We start from the raw sequence: 21,152 nt of genomic DNA on the forward strand, positions 1-21,152 counted from the left end.
ATGTTAACAAGAGTGGCTACAGTATTGGAGTTATCTCTTTCTAAGATAGAGAAGTCTACTGATCCCCTGATTGATGTCCTTTATTAAAGTCAGACAGGGATGGAGCCTGTTCTTCCATAAAGTGAGGCTCTGTACAACAATACTGATCCCCTGATTGATGTCCTTTATTAAGGTCAGACAGGGATGGAGCCTGTTCTTCCATAAAGTGAGGCTCTGTACAACATATTGTTGGGCACTTGGGCTAAGCCTGATACAGGGGTCTCCGTGGACCGTTCTATATCTTGCAGGCACCTGCCTGCTCCTGGAGATCCAGCTTGTCTCCTCAGGCATCCCACCTCTCGTAGTTTGGTAGTTCAGGCAGCTTCGGCCTCATAGAATATGAATTCTCTACCTAATGTGCCATCGGATAGAGATTCTAGAGACAAGATCCTTGTGGCAAACATATTTTATCCTCAATTAGGTCTGCCTTAAGGTCCACTAACACGTCTTGGGTTCTTGGACGTTTTACTCACGCTCTGTGGGATTCCTTGCAGTCTGTGTTGCCATCACTTCCGGATGACCTCCGATCTAGTCTTGAACAGCTGATTCGGGATGGCCAACAACCAGCTAATCTCATTTTCAGATGTGGCATCAATACTACAGATTCGATAGGTTGGGCCATGCATCCTCTGTGTCACTACGGCGTCGTGCCTGGTTACTGACCTCAGGATTTTCCAGAGGCTGTCCTGGCTGCTTTAGTTGATAGGCCCTTTGATGGTGCCCATCTTTTTGGTGCACAGGCTGATTCTGCTTTACGACATTTATGTGATATACGAGGTGAAACAGAGTCTTAATTTCTCTTTTTCTAATTATATGCCTCTTGATTTTTTCCCTATACTAGGGTTATCTGAGAGGTATTAAATTCTTTGTTTCTTACAGGTTGGCCATGTTATGGCAGTGTCATGGTGGTATAAGTTCCGTCTGTTGATGACACCCGATGTGGGGTTCCTGCGGTTAGCAGATATGTTTGTTTCAATGCTGTCTTTGACAGGTTATGTGGTACAAGGATACCTAATGCATAGATTTTTTTCCCTTTACTTTTTTTCTTCTGATGACGGGCTTCATGCTCGAGGTCATTTGCTGGTGATGTTTCTTCTGGTAAGGAGGCTTGCTTATGTCACATGATCCTTTGAAAGAAGTTTGGTATGCTTATATGCATTACTTTTGACTGTCAGTATCTCTTATAGGGATATCTTGCTTATGCCCTCTGTGTAACCTTTTAAACAGAGAGTATGCTTATTCTTTGCTACCACTATGAATTTCCACTTTGCTGCAATTTTGCCTATGTTTCTGGCTTGACCATGGTTTCCAACAGGACATAATGTTTGGACTGGTCTTTTATTGCATTGCAGTCTTATTTGCTAGTTTTGGCGGGTGCACTTTTCTTTCAATGTAGGTGGTGCATTGCTCTTGACTTTGACGAAATTTTGCAAAGGTTATACTGCCCTATGAGGGCGGTTATGCCGGCTTTACCACATTGTGGTTCATTGCCTGCACATGGGGTTTGTTTCCTTGATATGTACTTCTCTTTTTTTGGAGGCTTTACTTATGGCAGGCTCAAGGTCTCTATTTTGTATTCTTCAAAATTATTATATTACTAGTGGTTATCCTCTAGTTCTGGGGGTTATATTATTATCTTTCATGCTTGGAACATGGTTGTTCTGTGAACACTGCTTGTAATGTTTTCTGGGATGCCGTGTTAGGATATTTGAATTCTAAATGGGTAGCTTTTGCGGTTATAGCCTGCATTTTCTGGGAGGTTTTCTTCCTTTCTTGAAGAGAATGTTCACTTCTATGGGTCTTATCTTCCTTAAGAACATCCCGAGTTTTCCTTCCCAATATACTTGATATGATAGTGTAGTTAAACGTTTCCTGTCGAGAGGTTGGATGTCTTGTCTCCTTGGGAACATTTTCTTCCTCTAATCAGCAATTACTCTTTTTGTGGCTTACTGCCGTTTGAGGGTTACAATTTTAAACGTATATATATGTATATGTGCCATCATCTGATTTACAGTTCTGTCTGGTATACTTTGCAGTCAAATATTCCAACTGAATACCTCTTTTTGAGATTCCCATGGTTTGGGTTGTACTTAATTTTGAACTATTGGGCCAAGTGTGGTCGTAGGTGTTGGCAAGGTTTCATTTTCCTGTTTTATAGGTATCATGGGCTAGTTTTTCAGTTCCATTTTATATAAACAGGGATATCTGTGTTGTGGGTATATTTGGATATAGCTCTTCTATATACAATAAGGCAGGATGTCTATTATATTTTTGAAAATCTTACTATGAGTTGAAGTTTGCTTCTCTCTTCGTTGTAAGTTTTATCTATTACTGTATCTCATACCTTGTAGATATGTCTATATATATATAATGAGCATCATCTATATATGTACATAGGGTACGAACTATACAGATTTGGGCATTTTTTGTTCATTATTTTGGGCAGATTCATGTCTGGATAATTGCCATCTTTCCCTCTCTACGGGCTCTATGCATTGTGGGACCCTTATAGTGGCCATTTTATCTAATTATGTTTTCTTCAAGGATATACTCTTGATTTGCATCAATCCTTGTACTTGGTTTGCTCTTTCCGACTTTACAATGAATGTGTTTATTCTTCTGGGCTCTAATATGGATGTGTTCTGGAATTTCGTTATTCTGGATTTCTTGGGACAGGTTCCTTTGAATACTTCCTCACTGGTGTAGGGAGCTGTAGTTTACATGGCATTCACTATTGCCTTTGGCCCTTCTAGTCCATAGGCTCTTTTCAGGTCATGTACTACTGTTCTACTGTTGACTATTGTCTTCTGACAGTGTTAATCAGCTCCCCTCGGGGCATGTTTTTTTCCTTGCTTGTAGGGTTGTTTTTATTAATGTTGCCTTTGGTCCTTGCCACAGTTTTTATAAGAAGCTCATGCTCTTTTTCATCTAATTCCTACGTACGTCTGGTCTATTGTTTATTTTGATCGGCTTGTTCTCTCTAAGAACTTTTGTAGGATTGGTTCATAGACCCTCCTCAGGGTAGGTATAGTTATAGTCTAGCTGCAGATACCTTAACGCATCCTCCCCGCGACTGACCTGTAGTGTAAGGGTAATACCCTTTTTAGGTCTCGGCTAGCGAAGGCTGCGCTTGCGCAGTCTCGCTCGTGAGATTTAATGACTTTGAGAAGAGGGGCTTGCACCCGCCCCTCTTCTACCCTGTTCTCCATTGGCTGGCCTAGTAAATGCTGGCCAGCCACTGGAGAAGAGGTCAGTCACTCCGATTATGCCCCGTCCTTTTCAGATCGGGGGGCGTGTTTTTTGCGAGAAGTCTCAGGGAGGAGACAACAGCAAAACACGCCCCCGAATCCGAAAAGGACGCTCCCTTTCTCCGAGGCATTTCTGCTGTGCCTCGGAGAAAGGCGGTGGTGTCTTTCGGTGCCCTCCATTAAATTCGATCATTTATGTAGCAAAGAAAATAAAAGTAATTGTCGCTTGCAGATTTTAACTCTCAATGTCTTCAGTCTCTCACATCAACATTTGTGCACGCTCTCTCGGCTCGCGGGTCATCGTTACACAATTCAAGCTGTTTTACCGAGCGCCAGGCACGTTTTACGAAAACCACCCCCTCCCTCACGAACATTTATTTTATAGAACTCTGGTTTCTCTGCCACAATGAACCGTGCTTGGACTATGGTCTCCGCTCTGGCAAACAGTTCTTCGACCTCCTTAACTTCCTTTTATGTTGTGGTGCTACAACTCGGCGTCTTGCCTCATTTCCGGTTCTAGTTTTGCGTTGAAATGAATTTTGATGGCAAAATGTGGCATGGAACATTCACCACTCCAACTCGACAGATTAAGAAATATATCCCAAATTATATATAACAGTCGATTGACGCATGCCTCTACAGTGTTCTCTTATATTTTGAAACCAGAATTGGTCAAGTTCGTATCCTTTCAAAGTTCCCTTTTCAAACAATCATTATCAACGCCAAGTCTGGCCCTGGCACGGTAGTGCGATTTTTGTTTAGTATTAATAAAATTTGACACTTCAGACAGCAGTTTCAGCAGAGAGGACAAAGATGGAATCCAAATAGTAATCATGCATATTAGTCTGGGCCACTGGCATTTTGCGATGCTGCGGTGGTGTCTTCCGGTGCCCTGGGCTTGTTTTACACTATCCCGCTTTGTGCTCCTGCGGAGATCCCACATAGGCAAATAACCAAAGATTACGGCCGTGTCAAGCCGTCCTATGTCGACAATCACAGCCATGGCTCGTCTGCCATTTTGCGACGAACCGCGTACTTCCACCACAGCCTCCGAGTGCAATGGCCAATCCGTCCGGGTTATTACATGACTCGGGACCAGCACGTCCCCGCACTGTCCCCTAGTGCACTTCAGTGCGGATCCGACAAGCTCCGCAGTCCGGGTCCTTAATCGGCAGGCCCAGCCGATAGCTTTACATTCGGCCGTTCGAGGCTGTAGAGTCAGCGTTGAATGCCTGCACCTCGAGGTGACTCGGGTAATTTGCTCTCCAGGTCCCGCAGCAACTTCGGTCCTCTGGGGTTGCTGCTGGTACTTTGCTTGTTGTTTCAGGCCGCAAGCACTCGCAAGTTCGTATCCTTTCAAAGTTCCCTTTTCAAACAATCATTATCAACGCCAAGTCTGGCCCTGGCACGGTAGTGCGATTTTTGTTTAGTATTAATAAAATGTGACACTTCAGACAGCAGTTTCAGCAGAGAGGACAAAGAAGGAATGGGCATGGAATCCAAATACAGAAACTGAAACTTCTCTATCAAGGGGAAACATCACTGCCAAAGTTCAGAGCTTGTGAAAAAGCGACCAGCGAAATCTCTTGCTAGTTAATGTTCGGGGGGGGGGGGGATAAGCGAAAATTTCGGGGGGGGGCGCTGAATCTTTAAACAGTAGGCAGAGTGGCGCTGATTTCGGGGGTGGGGGGGGCTGAATCTAGGCAGAGTGGAGCTGCGGGGGTTCTTAGAAGGGGTGAAGCAACAGCGAGGCCTCATTAACATGCAAATGGTCTTTTTAAAGACCTGTGAACTGCTCAGGCGCGGCTTTGTGTCTGCCCGGGAAGCGGTCTCATCCCGGGCTGCCACACACGACGGGGGGGGGGGGGGGGCTGAAGCCCTTTGAGTTCAATGGGTGTTGCGCGCCTGATCACAGGTAAATGCGGGAGAGAACGGGGTTGTTGAGCAGGGCCGGGCTGGCTTGCCCGGGCATCGGGCGTTTCCTGTAGCAAAAGTGCTTCACAGTTAACCTCCCCCATGACCCTCCAGCTGGTCAGACATAATTGCCAGGCCTACTTTGGGGTTCCAGTTCGGCCCTGTTGTTGAGTATCCTACCCAGGGCTTTAAGTGGGATACAAACAAATGGGTGGGGGTGAGGGGCGGTGTTGCGCGGGGTCTATACGACTTGTATTTTGCTGTCTCTTTTGTCATTGCATCCAGGCATAATGATACAACAAGTAACATGATACCTACAACAAGTTAGGACTATTGGCTTTGTCAATCGTTGTTAGTTGCATAAGATAAATTAGCAGTAACTGTGGCTTGTATATAATATTGAAAAAGCATCCACTTGAAGCCCTAGTGACACCACGACAATGTTACTGCTCATGAGTTTCAAAAAGAGACAACAATATAATCATGCAGTGGCTGAACTCGACAGATTAAGAAATATATCCCAAATTATATATAACAGTCGGTAGACGCATGCCTCTACAGTGTTCTCTTATATTTTGAAACCAGAATTGGTCAAGTTCGTATCCTTTCAAAGTTCCCTTTTCAAACAATCATTATCAACGCCAAGTCTGGCCCTGGCACGGTAGTGCGATTTTTGTTTAGTATTAATAAAATTTGACACTTCAGACAGCAGTTTCAGCAGAGAGGACAAAGATGGAATGGGCATGGAATCCACATACTAATCATGCATATTAGTCTGGGCCACTGGCATTTTGCGATGCTGCAGCGTTTTCCTCATAGTTATGGATTTGCCAAACTTCCCAAATAATGCTCGCATAATAAATCTCGCTTTTGAGAGTGATTAAGCTATTGACATTGTAAATAACAATGCCGTTTCTTTAAATGTTTTAAAAACAAACAAAAATAATGTCACGAGCAATGCCAATAGCTCTAACTTTAACAATGCCGAGACCGTTGCATTGTAAATGCTTGTTCAGAACTGGTATTGGACACCAGTGATCACTGTTTCACGTAGATGATTGATTCAACAAACCATAGATCTTGACTTGGTATTGGAATACCATTAATTTTCATTTTTTGTTTATTATATCAAAGATATAGTGATCTTTTTTGGCACACTGTTTCCACATCCAGTTTTTATAGCAGTTCTGCGTTTTGGCAGGGAAGGTTTCACAGAAAAAATTGACGTCCGTACGCCTGTGGGGACTTGTATGACTCCACTGACGTCACAACCGGGGTCGATGTCATCACGGAGTCGTACGACAGTGTCCCCCGGCGCACAGAGGTACTTCTGAAAAATGTCTGGATCCAGTCTGGCGCCTGTGGAGAATTCAAAAGTTAAGCAATCTGCGGCTAGATTATGTCTCTACCAGATAATGAGTTTCCAAAGGTAAATAACTTGTTCTTTAAAAGGAAAAAGGGAGGGAAATGAAGGGCAGTGTTACCCATAGTGCAATGGAAAGCATAAGAAAAACTGGCATTGTGCCTTTAAGGACCTCACATTATACACACACTGTATCCCATCATGCCTTACAGGTGACAGGTCAGTTCATTTTTATGGTGCCTGGTATCAAGATACTAGGGTGCTGAGCTCTGCCTTTTTGGTGTTAAATTATTGAAAATTCTTCAAAACCCATTTCCTGTTTTGTTTATTTCAATTTCTTTTAAAGCTTAGAGTGTATTTAACCCTTTTCCTGACTAGAAATTCTTCTTGTGATAAAAAGAAGGCCCAGTCAGACCCTCAGAGGGTCGGTATTCTTTGTCTTCTAGAAGACCATATTGCACCCACTGTCTACATTTCTCCAGAAGAATTCTTAAGAATAGGAAGAAGACAAAAAACAACTGCTGGGTCATCTAAATGTCACGTGGAAGGCCATCTTTCCACAAGCGTGCACTCCACCTGCTCCAAGGTCTCCACTGGAGGTAGATTCTGGGAGAAGCACTGTAGGAGACTACCTTAGTGTGTGATGCACACTTATTTAAGTGATGCACCATGCAGTAATCCAGGCAACCCTCATGGTGGTTTTAGTGGTCTTTGATAACCATAGAAAGCTCTCAAAGTGGAAGCTGTGGAGAGCAGTCTTCAGACTTACCTTGAAGGAGTGTTAATCAGCTTGTTTTACCAGTTTATTCATGTAGTGTAGGTAAAATAAAAAAGAACCACAGTGTATTTATAAAAATACTGCTGTTTATTACACAACACTCACTAACACATTGGTATATTTCCTACCTGGAGATATCAACACAAATCTACAACAATACTTCAATTGCAATAAAGTAAGTAGCACAAAATACAGTGGTCGCTAGGGGGAGACCAAACCATATGTTAAGAAAGTGGAATGCGAACTGCAGAAGAGGACGGGACTTGGACCAGAAGACTCAGAAGAGTCAGGGACAGAAGGAACCACCAGAGGTAAGTACCCAGGAACCCCACGGAGGCTGTGCGCAGAGTGGGAACACAGCCACATCACCTATGAAAGTCAATGGAGAAGCAGTGGTTACATTTTTGCAGAAGGAGGACCCTTTCCAGAGAACCCCGAAGAATTCCCTTGGAGGACGGAAGTTTAGAGAGCCATCCACTCGTGGATGCCCCGGAGACCAGGTTACCTACACCAGGGAAGCCCGGTGCATAGGGGTGAAGAGACATCGGAAACCTCTGTAGATGACAATTGAAGACTTGGGGAAAAGTGCCTCTGGAGAAGAAGGTGAAGATGTCTGATGGAATCCAAGGGTAGATCCTGGAAGTGAAGAACCTGCCAGCAGAGGGGACAGAGTCTATGTCACTCAGGAGTGACCTGGAGGCACGGAATAGCAATGCCCACCGATGTTGAACGATTCAGAGGAGTTGACAGTGTCTGTATCGCTGCAGCTGTGAGGACCAGGCGATGCTGAGGAAGTGATACGCAAACAAATGGATGACGGAATGCTGAATAAATCATTCAAGAGATTTGGGTTAAATCCATCGTTCTTTTGCTCGCCATCCCTGTTTAGACCCAGCCATATGCAAATCAGTCTTGACCCTGTTCCTTATGAGAACAGTCGAGCCCGAACTGCCAATCCAGTCCTACCTGGACCGGAAACAAGCATTGCTCACCATGCTGAGGAAGACCAGGAGCCGTGCATGAGCTGTCCCACGTCGGATGTCGGTGACTAGGTGGCCGGTGTCCATCGGGAGCACCAACAAGCCTTGGTAGCCGCAAGTGGCGTGGAGAACGAAGAAGGAGCAATGTTGGGATCGGCAGGTCCAAGGGACTCACCAATAGCAGAAGAGTCAGAGCAGGCCCGAGCAAGCAGAGGAGTCCACTGAAGCAGGAGACGACCCTCAGGAGGACCCAAAGGCCAAAGGCGCAGGATTCGCAAGAGGACCTCTAGCAACTTAACAAAAAGGAAGGCCCATGGTGCAGAGGATATGGTGAGGACACTGAACTTGGAGGGAAGAGATGCTGGAGGCAGGAGCCTCTTGTAGCCCGAAGATCTCTGGAGTGCAGAGCCAACAAGTCTAGTAATGACAAGTAGATGTGGTGCACAGTGGTTCGGTTCCAGTGGTTCTGACGAGGGGTGCTGGCCTCAAAATTGCAGAGAGGACAAGTCAGGCCTTGAGCGAGTTGCAGAATCACCACCCATGTTGCTGAGCCTCGAGAAGTCTGTAGTACAACCGGAGCAGCAGCCTGGTCAGCTTCATTGCGTTGCCTGCAGATGCAGTAGAGTGACTCCTTCACTCCAGGGGAGATTACTTCGGGTGTCCTTGATGCCCACAGGTCTGTTGAAGCACCTGGAAGAAGCACAGATGATGAAATTAGACCAGGAGCAGCAGGAGTCTTCCTTGGTGCAGTCTCGGGTTCTAGGTAAAGTCCAGCAAAGTCTTAAGTAACCCCCCATAGGTAAGCTCTTAAGAACCCAAGGGAAAGGGTTGGAACAACTCAGGGGTCCCTCTCAGAGGATGGGCTGGACAGAGCGGAGGCTATTCTCATGTTCATTGTCCAGTTTCACGCCAGAGCGGTAGCCAAGGGCTCCCTGAACTGGCTCAAACTGGAGTATTAAAGGAGGGCAACAACTTTGCCCTTCAAAGCAATCTAGTGGCACTGGCAAGTGCTGTGTGGAAGGTTATTGTTCTACCTTCCCCTGCTTGAGCTTGGCTCAGCAGCAGGAGGGCAGAATCGTGTCTGTGGTTGGCAGCAGCACTAGCTTGCTGTCAGACCCTGAAAGGCTGTTACCGGCAGTACATGGGGGTACCCCAAGGGAGCCCCCCCCCCCAGTGCATGGGATCATACTTCCAACACTGGAATCGGTGTTGGGGTATGATTCCAACGTGTCTGATACCGAACATGACTGGGTTCGGTGCAGCTACTATGTAGTTATACATTTCATAATGACTGATGTCCACTACATTAAAATGACTGGCTGCACTTACAAAGCCTGGAGAATCGACTCCGGAGTTTGTAAGGGTGTATTGGTCATGCAGGGGTACCCTCACACTTTATTTTTTTTTTTGCAGATTTATATAGGGTGAACTCCACCTGAAGGTATTGGGAGCACTTTACATGAGCACCAGTTACATTAAACACGGACACATTCATTTTTTGGTAGGCAGAGGGAGATTAAGTGATTTGCCCTGAATCACAGGATGCTGAGCCGAAGCTCAAACCTGGTTCCCTAGCTCCAAATTCAGCAGCTCTAGATGTAAGGCTATATCCTCCTCTTATAACGAAGCACTCTGCCCTCAGGACTGAAGAGTATGCCATATGGGTGACATGAGTTTTTAGTGCAGTGACCTCAGATATAAGGAAGTATATCTGTTGTGAGAGGTGCAAGCGCTAACTCACACAGGCAGCAATGGCAGGCCTGTAGTCACAGTTTAATTGGATTCCCATGGGTGGCACAATACATGCTGCAGCCCTTATGAGGCCCCCGTGTACCTATGCCCTGGGTACCCTAGAACCATATACTAGGGATTTCCAAGGGTACACCAGTAGCCAATTGTAGAGGTAAAAAAGTACTTACCATGGTCAATTTAGGAAGAAAGCTCAGTGACTAGGATCCTGATTAGCAGGATCCCAGTCAGATTAGGTCAAAATGTGGGGCTAACCACGCTAGAAGGATCCTACCTCCCTACAGGAACCCTCAGCTAATTCTACATATCAATCTGCTCAAACTCAAGGCGGTACATCTAGCCTTCCAAGCCTTTCTTCCCAGAAAACAAAATGCGGTTGTGCTCATCCGCACGGACAACACCATGACCATGCACTACATCAACAAACAGGGTGGCCCAATATCTCCCCTGCTATCCCAAGAAGCACACAAGATTTGGGAATGGTCGATCCATCACAAAGTGCATCTGAGAGGACGACATGTCCCTAGGAAGCAGAATGTCATAGCAGACACACTGAGCAGAATAAGAATAGCTTGCCACGAGTGCGAGATGAATCAGGAAGTACTGGAGAACATATTTTACCAGTGGGGCAAACCGAATCTAGACATGTTTGCAACATCCCAGAACCTAAAATGCTCGTTCTACGCAAGCTGGCATCTGAAACCGGGATCATGGGGGAATGCGTTTTTGATCGCATTGCCCGGAATCTTTGCCCACGCTCTTCCTCCGATTCCTCTCCTCCTAAAGGTTCTCATAAAGATAAATACGGAACCCTGCAGGACATTCTCATAGCTCGGCGATGGCCACACCAACACTGGTTCACAGAGATACTCCTCCTCTCAGAGAGACAGCACATCCAACTGTAACCACTTCCATCTCTACTGACGATGATCCAAGGCCCAAGTACTACATTTGGATCCCAAATCCTTCCACTTGTCAGCCTGGCTCCTGTATTCCACTTGCCCATTTTAACATCCCAGGCGAATGCAGAAATATCTTAGCCAGTGCTCGTGCAGATTGTACAAATAAAACTCAAAGCCTTAAATGGAAGCAATTTAGTATCTGTGTCAGCGCTCTAATGTGCATCCAATGTCATCTGCACTGGAAGAGATCCTCTCTTTATTTATTACATCTAGTAAAATCAGGTCTCACTTATGCTTCCGTTAAGGTTCACCAAGCGGCCATTTCCCACTTCAGGAGATCAGTGATGTCACATTCGTTATGGTCTAGCAGACTCCTCAAACAATTCCTCAAAGGGCTTTTTGGAGTCTTCTGGCCAGTGGGGTGTCCTCCTCTTCTTTTTCAACTCAACACCGTATTTTCACAAATGATAAAAGACCCTTTTGAGCCCATCCACAAAGCAGACATTACATTTGTCTCTTGGAAATTGGCTCTAACATCAGCAGGACAAGTCATTGTGGTACAGGCTTTCACAATCTGCACATCAGGAACGATACAGTGGTTCTTCGAGCAAACCCAAAATTTATTCCAAAGGTTACCTCAGATTCCCACCTGAATGAGCTGATAACTTTGAAAAAAATTGCCAGATACTAAAACGACAGTAGAAAGGGCATTGCATTCTTTGGATGGCAAAAAGTGCCTGAAGTTCTAAGTTGACAAAACAAAATACTTCCGCAAATCCAACCAACTTTTCATGGCATACAGGAAAGGCTATCCTCTATCAAAACCGAGTGTAGGAAGCTGGATATCTTACACCATTCAATTCTGTCACCAGAAGCCTGGCACGCCATTACAAACAAGTGTGCGTGCTCATTCCACCAGAACTAGGTCTACTTCAACTGTGTTATTTGCCAATGTATTTCTCAAGGACATCTGCAGGGCATCAACTTGGCAAAATAGACACGTTTACGCAGCACTACTGCTCAGATTCTACAGTTCACAGAGACGTTGAAACGGGGCAAGCTGTATTGCAACATCTTTTCCAGTGAAGGTGAGCCATTGTAATTAGTTATTCCCGCCATCCTCGACTACATTATGCACATTTTATATTGTTTCTTTATGTATATGCATGGCTATATATCTATCTAAATATACAAATGTATTTTAACATTCCTGCACAAAATATGCTATTCAAGTGCTATTTAATCTGATTCAAGTATGTGTCTATGAAAGATTCAATACTTGAGTAAGAAATTAAGTTACTTACCTTTAACTCTAGTTCTCCAGTATTGGTATCTTTCATAGATTCACATGCGACCCACCCTCCTCCCCTGAGAGGCTCACCTTCTCTGTCATTTGACATTTATTTACACTTGTGCTCTAAAAATCTGAGGGACTGGAGCTTCTCAGAGGAGTGTTCTAGAGGGTGGGACAACTCGATTGTTTGGAACTTAAGTTTAGTCTCTTGTTTAAAAACGACTAGGATATGTTACTAAACTGAGGGGCCTAGGGCCTTTATAGTCTATTTTTATCATTGCACTGCTTTCTATGGGATGGTGGGACTCTCATTTCAATGGCGGGAAATGATTCAAGCATGGCTCTGGGGGATAGGGTCACTGGGGCTAAAATTGGCCTTATAGTAAGGTCCAAGACCAAGGGGTAAGTGCGTATAACGCGGCTCGTTGTGCCGTTTCAGGTCAAAGACAGTCTAGATCAAGGCCTCTCTAATCTTACTGTCTCACGAGATGGTGCTTCACATCGCGGCTCGGAACCGCGCACACATATGAATCACCAAAGGCCCAAAAGCTAGTTGCGGAGGCACACAACAGCTCGCCAGCCCTCCAGCTTCTCCCTGAGTGGGTGTGTTTGCCCATGTTCATTAATACACATATTGTCCATATAGTAAGGTCCAAGAACAAGGGGTAAGTGCGCATAACGGAACTAGCTTTCGGGCCTTTGGTGATATATATATATATATCCATATTCTGCCGTAGGACTAAATGCACATGTGACTTTATCAAATCAGGCGCCTTAATGAAATCACTCTCTTTTTGTTTTTTTAGGTAAATAAAGGTGTAAATAGTGTGTGTGTGTGTGTGTGTGTGTGTGTGTGTGTGTGTGTATATATAAATTGTAAATGTACACTGCATACTTTACATGTATAAATTGTATCTGCCACATAGCAAAAACGTGTATGGTGTGTAGGAAACAAGAAATTTTCACTTTAAACGTTGTGTACTTTTTAGTAGTGATGGTGCAGTTTTCATGCAGGATGCCTCTGACAAAGGGCGTGAGGCCCGGAACACGTCGGTACTGGACTGCTAGTTATATGTGATTCATTGAAGTTTTTCTTTTCCTTCTGGAAATAAATCTGCTGAGAGCGCGGTTTGTCTGGGGGCAACCTCTCTTCTTTGTGTGTGTGTGTGTGTGTGTGTATATATATATATATATATATATATATATTTTTTTTTTTAAGTACTCCGGAATCCTGCATGTAGGTGGGACTTATTGGTGCTTATGACAATGATGAGGTTTCTTCCAGAAGAGAACTGGGATTACAGTTAAGCAAATTTTCCATGCTAAGATTCAAGATGGTAATAGGTACTCAGAATGATGTTTATCAATAGGTTATGCTTCAATCAGAAAACAATTTTACTTGGAAACATAGCCTATTAAGTTTGTTCATAATACACATCTGAAAATTAGCTATGCCTAACAATGTCATTTATTTTCTGGTGTTGTACTTGAGCTACAAAACCTTACAAAAAGTAAGTAAACATTCCTTTGGGCACAATAACGTATCCCCTGCATCTGTATAGCCCACAGATGAGCACAGACAGGCACACAGTGCTACTACATTGGAAGGTGAAACACAAATTGCAGGTAAAGAAATATTCAAAATGGGGATATCTCTACAAGCAGTTGTAAAAAGAGGACTTGCAGGTACAGAGTATGTTCAAGCAAGGATCCAGCAATTGTATGTTACTGTGTGTAGCACATTGACATTTTCTCCCCAATTTCGGGAGAGGTTCTGAGGAAAGCTTGGCCAGCATGTAATCAAGAGGGCTAGATCCATGCCAGATTTTAAGGATAACTGCGAAGAATAAACTTACATCAAATTAACGAAACTGGAGTTAGTTTACACAGTTGCTGCTTATCCTATAAATATGGCTTTCGCTAGGAAGATCAAGACTGGAAAGGTTAGTACAGATGGACATATGGATATTTCACTTTCATGTATTAGAAAGTAACTGACAATAAATCAGGTTTTAGTGAATATTAAAGTGCGTGATACTAAAATACTTAATTTTTCTATTTTGTTTCGCAGGTTTGTGCTAAACTGTAAATACTGGACCCTCCGATAATTAAAGTACAATTCTACATACTTAATGGCTTCATCCACAAATCTTACTAAGTTTTGGGAATGGGGAAGAAAAATTATCTGTGTGGGACGAAATTATGCTGAACATGCCACAGAGTTAAAAAATGCTATCCCAACAGAACCAGTCTTGTTTTTGAAGCCACCATCCGCTTATGTGAAGGAAGGTGCGCCTGTTCTTGTGCCGTACTACAGCAACAACTTGCACCATGAAGTAGAACTGGGAGTAGTAATCGGTAAACAAGGAGTCTCAATATCCCAAAAAGCCGCCATGGATCATGTTGAAGGGTATGCTCTTTGTCTGGATATGACTGCTAGAGACATGCAAGATGAATGCAAGAAAAAGGGAATGCCATGGACTTTGGCTAAAGCCTTCAACACATCATGCCCTGTTAGCGACTTCATATCAAAAGAAAGAATTCCAGACCCCCACAATCTGAAGATTTGGCTGAAGGTGAATGATCAACTAAGACAGGAAGAACATACGTCATCGATGATCTTCTCTATTCCATTTCTCGTTAGCTACATCAGTAACATCATAGCACTAGAAGAGGGGGATCTGATTCTGACTGGGACTCCAAAAGGAGTTGCTGCTGTCAAGGAACATGATGAGATCCATGCTGGGATAGATGGCATTTTATCCATGAAGTTTACCGTTCAGAAACAAAAACCCTCAAATTAGAATAATCTAAATCATACAAGCTTCTCAAAACTAAAGCTAATCTTAATGTAAATCACGTTCGCAATTCCTCACAATTTTGATTCCACAGGGGCAAGAGCTGTAGGAAATTCCACACTGGGTGAAATATAGTATTGTCAACAAGGACGGTCCTTGCAAACTACTGTGTAAATGCATTTAACTGTATGCATTATAAATAGCTGTGTGTGTATGTATACTTTTCCATAAACCTGGGAGGCTTTATCAATATGGCTGAATAAGCCCTGTGGTCATGAGAGTTAAACTGTAAGTCTTGTCAACAGATAGTTGGAGACCTCATTTACTGACCGACAAATATATGCAGACATAACAAGAGAGGCTATAGATCAGCCCACTTCATTCCTTGGCTATTAGTATATATTTTTTGTAATTGCCATTGTGTAGGAGGGTAAACATTAAAGCCATGGCATTTTGTGGAAGTTTATATAGGGCTTAAAGTAGTCCCCTGTTGTGTCCTTTCGATTGTGATGCAAGCCCACTCTCACAACCTCGCCCACCACCAGCCCCTAGTGCAGGTTGTGCACCCCACTGCATGCTATCAGACAGCGGCTCTCTTTTTCTGGCTTTCTCAATGCTTGTTGAATTGCTTCAAAAGCACTGGCAAAGTCAAACCATTTCAAAATGTCTGGTGCATTTACGATGTCTACCTTATAAAGAGGCTTCTCAAAACCTACAAAACTCAATTAAGAAGACCACTGCGGCGGACGCTCGTTGGCCACATTCTAATGGAGTTTCAAATAAGCAAAAGACAGCTGCCAGCAAGAAAACAACTGCTGGCAAAGGATCGGGTTGGTGCGCGATGGGCTGTATACCTGAGTCCAGGTTATTACAGACTCTGTTAAAACTGCTGAACGTTTCACTTTCAATCATTGTTTTAAGGTTATAACATGTAAGGTGTGTTACTGTTATTCAGATTATTTCAACAGAAGCAGTGCATTACTACAACACTCAGAATGCATTAGGCTAATCTACACAAAAGCTCACGAATGGAAAGAATTTGCAAAATTACCTGTAAGGAGGGTCTAAAGTTGAGACCCAATTGGCTTTGGCAATGCTTTTTTATTTTGACCTTCACACTGGTTGAGGCACTAGGGGCCACTAGGGGCATTGTATTTTGCGAGTCTATAATAGTACATTTTACCAATTCGATATTATAGACTCGCGAAATGCAATGTATGTAGGTTTCGCAAATAAAATTGCGATTCTTCATATTCCTTAATAGCGAATCTCAAATTGTGATTCGCTATCAAAGAATTCCTTCCGGTTCATTATAGGCCCATAGGAATGAATGGGAAGATATTCGCAATTTGCGAGTACCAAATAGGTACTCGCAAATTGCGAATGCAATTTCAAGGGTGACAGGGGGGTCAAAAGGCCACCCTGATGCACTCTCAAAAAAGGTAAGTGTGCACATGTGGTGCGCAGACATGCCCTAAGGGCATGTCTGTGCGCCACATGGCACTTAGAAAAAATGTGCATTTTTCTAAGGATTTGCAAACTACCACCAACTTGAAGTTGGTGGTAATTTGCGATTTCTTAAAGCAGGCTCGCAATTTTTAACTGATTCCTGCATTGCATTTAAGGAATCGCAAATTGCGATTCCCTAACTGCATTCACAATTGAGGTAATCACAAAAAATTGCGATTACCCATATTGCAAATGCCAAGAGTTTGATACTTTGTAAAATGCATTTTTGCATTCACAAACGGCCCTAGATGTTAAATATTAGTCCAGTAGTTCCGTAGGTGATTATTATCTGACATCTAAAAATCTCCAGAAGTTCCAAAAAAACCTCGGTAGTTCCTTTAATTAATCCTTTTTAAGCGACCCATATGCCCCAATGGGATATAAAAAAATCTATACTGCTTTCAAACCTAATTTACTGTTACATTGCTCAGTTTATGGATCATAATGAAAAAGTAACAAACTATGGAAATTCCAGCTGCAATTTATGCTCATCAAAATAAACAAAACACACTTAGAAGGTTCACTCGAGAACCTCTTCATCCTAAAGAATTGTACTGACACTTAAAGACATTTTGTTCACGCTATGGGGGGTAGGAGTTCATTTAGGCACTTGACTGATTTGGCCACAAGGTGTCACTACTGCACCATACAACATTTAATTCAGAAATTGTTGCATGTCCTCTTTATTCTGTACGATGCCTATGATCTTATGATGACAGTTATCTGATAATATGAATAACTAAAAGGTCCGAATTGTTATAGAAGCCTAACAATGGGAATAATATTCAACGAAGGTGTGTTCATATGGATAAAGTATTCACTTGTGTAGGGGCGTGCAGGCTCCTGCAGCCCCTGCGGCGTAGGGGGCCCCAACGTTTCAAAGGGCCTCCCAGCCCATTCAGCCTAATGCCAATAAATATCTGCGAGATATGGGATACGCTGGGGACTCTTATCACGTTCTGGAGGGGGGCATAATTTTGCGTAATGCCAATGATCCTTTGCCTTTCTCTCTGCACTTCTTGCCCAGTGGTAACACTTGCCTAGGGTCACATTATGTAAAACGTGCGACAAGACGGACCAGATTATGTTTTTTAAATACTTTTTGTTTGCTTAATATGGAATGGGGCACACTGGGTCTCTTCCGGGTTTTCAAGGAACTGCGGTATGGCATATGCAGCGTACTCGCTGTCGTAGATTACCTTACTTGGTATCTGTTTCTCGGTCTTCCAACTGCGCCTGTTTTGTCTACAGAGTGCTACTTACTTAGGACCATTACATGTCATCTGAAACTACGACTCCTAGCTCCAGTTAACGTCCATTACTAGTACTGCAAGTTAGAAGTTTTTATCATACCAGCCGGAACGGAAGTACAACCGGCAGAGAGATTTTCAGCCTAACAAGTTTTGCCAGAAGCCCTGAAGAAGTCTAAGGGTATTTCCCCAGACGAAACACGTTTTGGCTGGGCAAATGTTTTGGAATAAATAAGATATACCAACAATCACAATTACTTCTTTTCAATGTTATTTAGCTCATGTGTTATTCTAAATCTCTCCTACAACCTTATACTATACTGAAAGAAGGTCTCTTTTGATACTCTATATGTGTGCACAAGCTTATTGCACTGGGTTTGGCTTAGTGTTTGTTACAATCAGATTTTGCTACTGGAATTTTTTTTTAAAGAACAGTACAAAACGTTTTGCGATGTTTACAGTGCTTTTATAATGGAAAAAGGGACAAACTGATTCCAATTTTGGCATTTTATTCGCAGAGATATTCATATTCGGTGCAACCGAGCAAACTAGAGAAAAATCAAATTCCTTGTTCTTGTTTGCCTATGTGCAATTTTTTTAATGTAATTTGGACTAGAGAAAATATTCCCAAGCAACAAAAAAGTACAAAAAGTTTGTATGCTACTATATAGCGGATGAAATATAAACAACAAAAACACCAACACCCCTGCATCGTGAAGGTAAGTATATATTTATTATTCTTAACTCCACATCCTCTCACCCAGACTAACTCCTAATATTTATGCAACATTTCTGTAGGTCTATATTGCAATCAATATATAATGGTAGGACACGGTGCAAACAACGTTTGCTCCATATTTTGCACTACTGCATATTTTACAGAAATCTCTCAAGTGTGTAGTGTATCATATTATAAGATAAGTCATCATACGGACCTTGAAAATTAAGATAGGTCCATCACATTCCTTCTAATTATGCTGCAACAGTTTTACACTTTGACCACTTCAAAAGTTCCTCTGTATTGCATTATACAGTCTTTGTTATGCTTATATTTTTTGTGAAACAGCTGGTTCGATATTTGCAGCGTGATAGTGCATTATGGGGATTTTACCACCTATAATGGTTCAGGAACCAGGGATTCTTTGGCCTAGTAACACATGATGTATGTTTTTGGTGTGTCTTAATTGTTACCATCTTTGAGTGAAATTGGACCGGACCGTGTAGCTCTCCACATGCAATGAAACAGGAACCAGTGTTGCTGTGATATCTGCATTTTTTAGTTGATGCTTCGTTTAAAGTCCATAGATTATTCTGTTCCCAAGGACTGAGTTCAGTGTACGAGTTAACTCTCTGATGTTTGAAAATGTAAGCTATGTAGACCTCCTTTGTCAGCCCTCTTCTTTTTTTATAGCTTTCAGCTTTTGCCTCTACATATCTTGTTTTTAAATCATTCCTTTCTTAAGGATTAAATTACATTCCCATAAATGTTTTTGAGATCAGTTGTGTGCCATTTGTCCTCTTTTTGTCACCCTTCTTACTTTTCTCGGTTTAATCGATGTCGGTTTTTATGTCAGTTACTAATGTTAATGCATGTCCATACTTTTGCATTTCCTTAATGGTAATGAACAGCAACAAACTTGGTTGAGAAATTAATATCTTCAATTGACCAAAAAAACTAAAACAATATTGGTTCTTCAAGTCGAAAGGACACAGTCCGAACACACACACTGCTGTGATCACTGGGGAAGATGTCCCCTTAGCACCCGAAATGTAAGACTCAAAATGCTTGCTTTGCAGGTACAGTTATTAGCCCGTTCAAGAAACATTTTCAGACTCTCAACTCCGTCCACGTCCTCAGATCAGCTCTCATATCAAAGGAATTAATTACCTTTTTCAACTCTATCCCAGGGTGTCCTAGTAGAAAGCACAGTATCTGCATCTAGCCGAAAACGTACTCATAAGAACCAAGTTTGACAATGCAATAAAAGTCCACCTGGTGTGTTGATTTGACCAATCACTCTGGGCTAAAGCTCGGTCCCATACATTTTGGCTACATTTGCTTGTTGGCCAAGGGACTATTAGATCTGAACCCCATGGTAAGGAATGGCAGATTTTCCTGTTTTCTGTGCATCTCCTGTTTCTCTACTGGAGTAGCGGCTGAAAAACACGCTGCTCTTCCTTCCCTTAGTCAGTATACTACCTCCAGCTGTGCTGAGTGTAAAAGTAAGAGACCTTTAGAAGTTCTGAAAAATAAAAGTGTGCTTCTACTTATTACCCTACTTCAAGGTAGGGGTAGAGTTGAAAAACGAACTAGAAAGGGATAGTGGCTTGTCTTTCAGCAGCGGCAACTGAGCTAATCTTTTCGCCACCAGAAATGAAAATCTGCTTTCACTTATAATGTTTTTTCCGGATCTGCCCTTCCTTGACTTCCAGTGAGGCATGGTTGCCATACTTGAGGAGTGGTGCCAAAAGCCGTACTGCTCTTTGGGACAATAACAGCTCACATTTACCCCCCCAGGCACCCCCTTCTGTTATGGACCTTACCTGCTGCTCAACCCGTAATACCCATAATTGCTGGTGGTGTGTGTGTGGCGGGGAGAGAGTGAGCAGAAGTAAGTAAATGCAATTGTTACTCGTTAGGTGTGGACCAGAACATGTAATTTTGGGCATCTCTGGCCACTAAAATCTGTGCAGCTGATATAATGGAATGCATTTGGAGTCCAGCTATTTTTGAATATTGACACGTTTCATTGTTTATAGACTGAATGTTTCATTGCAATAAATCCGACTTTGGTCTCACAAAGTTAAACAAAACAATACAGCTGTGCAAGTTGTAAACACAATTTTCACAGTTTTATTATAACTGGATATATTGGTAGTAAAATAATCTCTAACGCTGTTTTCAATTTGAAGATATATATTTTTGCACAGTACTTTACAATAAATCAATTTTCAATTCAAGCTGAACGACTAATTTTTTTTGGTGACGCATATGTTTGACCAGGCACTTCAGAAAAAAGATATTTGTATTTGAAGCAATTATAAATAATTGAAACCAAGGAATATCTCCCGTGTTATCTCCAGAATACCTTTTCAAGGATAGTTCACCTCAAACACAGCAATTAGCTTGAGCGAATGAAAACACATTAAATAAGCTTCGAGTCTTGGTGTGAGAGAAAATGTGAACCAATCGGAGCCTGCATTCCAATTTCTTTCTTGCGTACGTAAACAGTTAATGTCTCACACTAGAGGCTATGTGAAATTTTACAAAGTATGTTTCTTGCCATGTTGTAGAACAACATACATTTCTCCATTTTACATTTAAGCC

At 42.7% G+C, this 21,152-nt stretch overlaps 2 protein-coding genes across 4 annotated transcripts in view; both read left to right on the top strand.

Moving 5' to 3' along the window:
• The window catches only part of HAGH (hydroxyacylglutathione hydrolase), a 710,899-nt gene extending 691,576 nt beyond the window's left edge, over positions 1–19,323 (top strand). For 2 of the 3 annotated variants that reach the window (XM_085629364.1, XM_085629366.1), the window contains exon 10: positions 14,339–14,475. In XM_085629364.1, the coding sequence (XP_085485490.1) occupies positions 14,339–14,356 (18 nt within the window). In that variant the 3' untranslated portion in view covers positions 14,357–14,475. Of the gene's footprint in view, positions 1–14,338 lie in introns of all 3 variants that reach the window. The other variant, XM_085629362.1, reaches the window with a different exon arrangement.
• Positions 14,400–19,323, top strand: FAHD1 (FAH domain containing oxaloacetate decarboxylase 1). Its single transcript, XM_085629368.1, has one exon. The coding sequence runs from the start codon at positions 14,400–14,402 to the stop codon at positions 15,069–15,071; it is 672 nt and encodes a 223-aa protein (XP_085485494.1). The 3' UTR covers positions 15,072–19,323.
• Positions 19,324–21,152: the final 1,829 nt, after the last annotated feature.

The sequence above is a fragment of the Triturus cristatus genome, chromosome 10, assembly GCF_964204655.1.
Source record: "Triturus cristatus chromosome 10, aTriCri1.1, whole genome shotgun sequence".
NCBI classification, from domain to species: domain Eukaryota; kingdom Metazoa; phylum Chordata; class Amphibia; order Caudata; family Salamandridae; genus Triturus; species Triturus cristatus.

Coding starts and splice junctions, on each gene's coding strand:
- FAHD1 (XM_085629368.1), top strand. CDS start 14,400: ATGGCTTCATCCACAAATCTTACTAAGTTTTGGGAATGGGGAAGAAAA.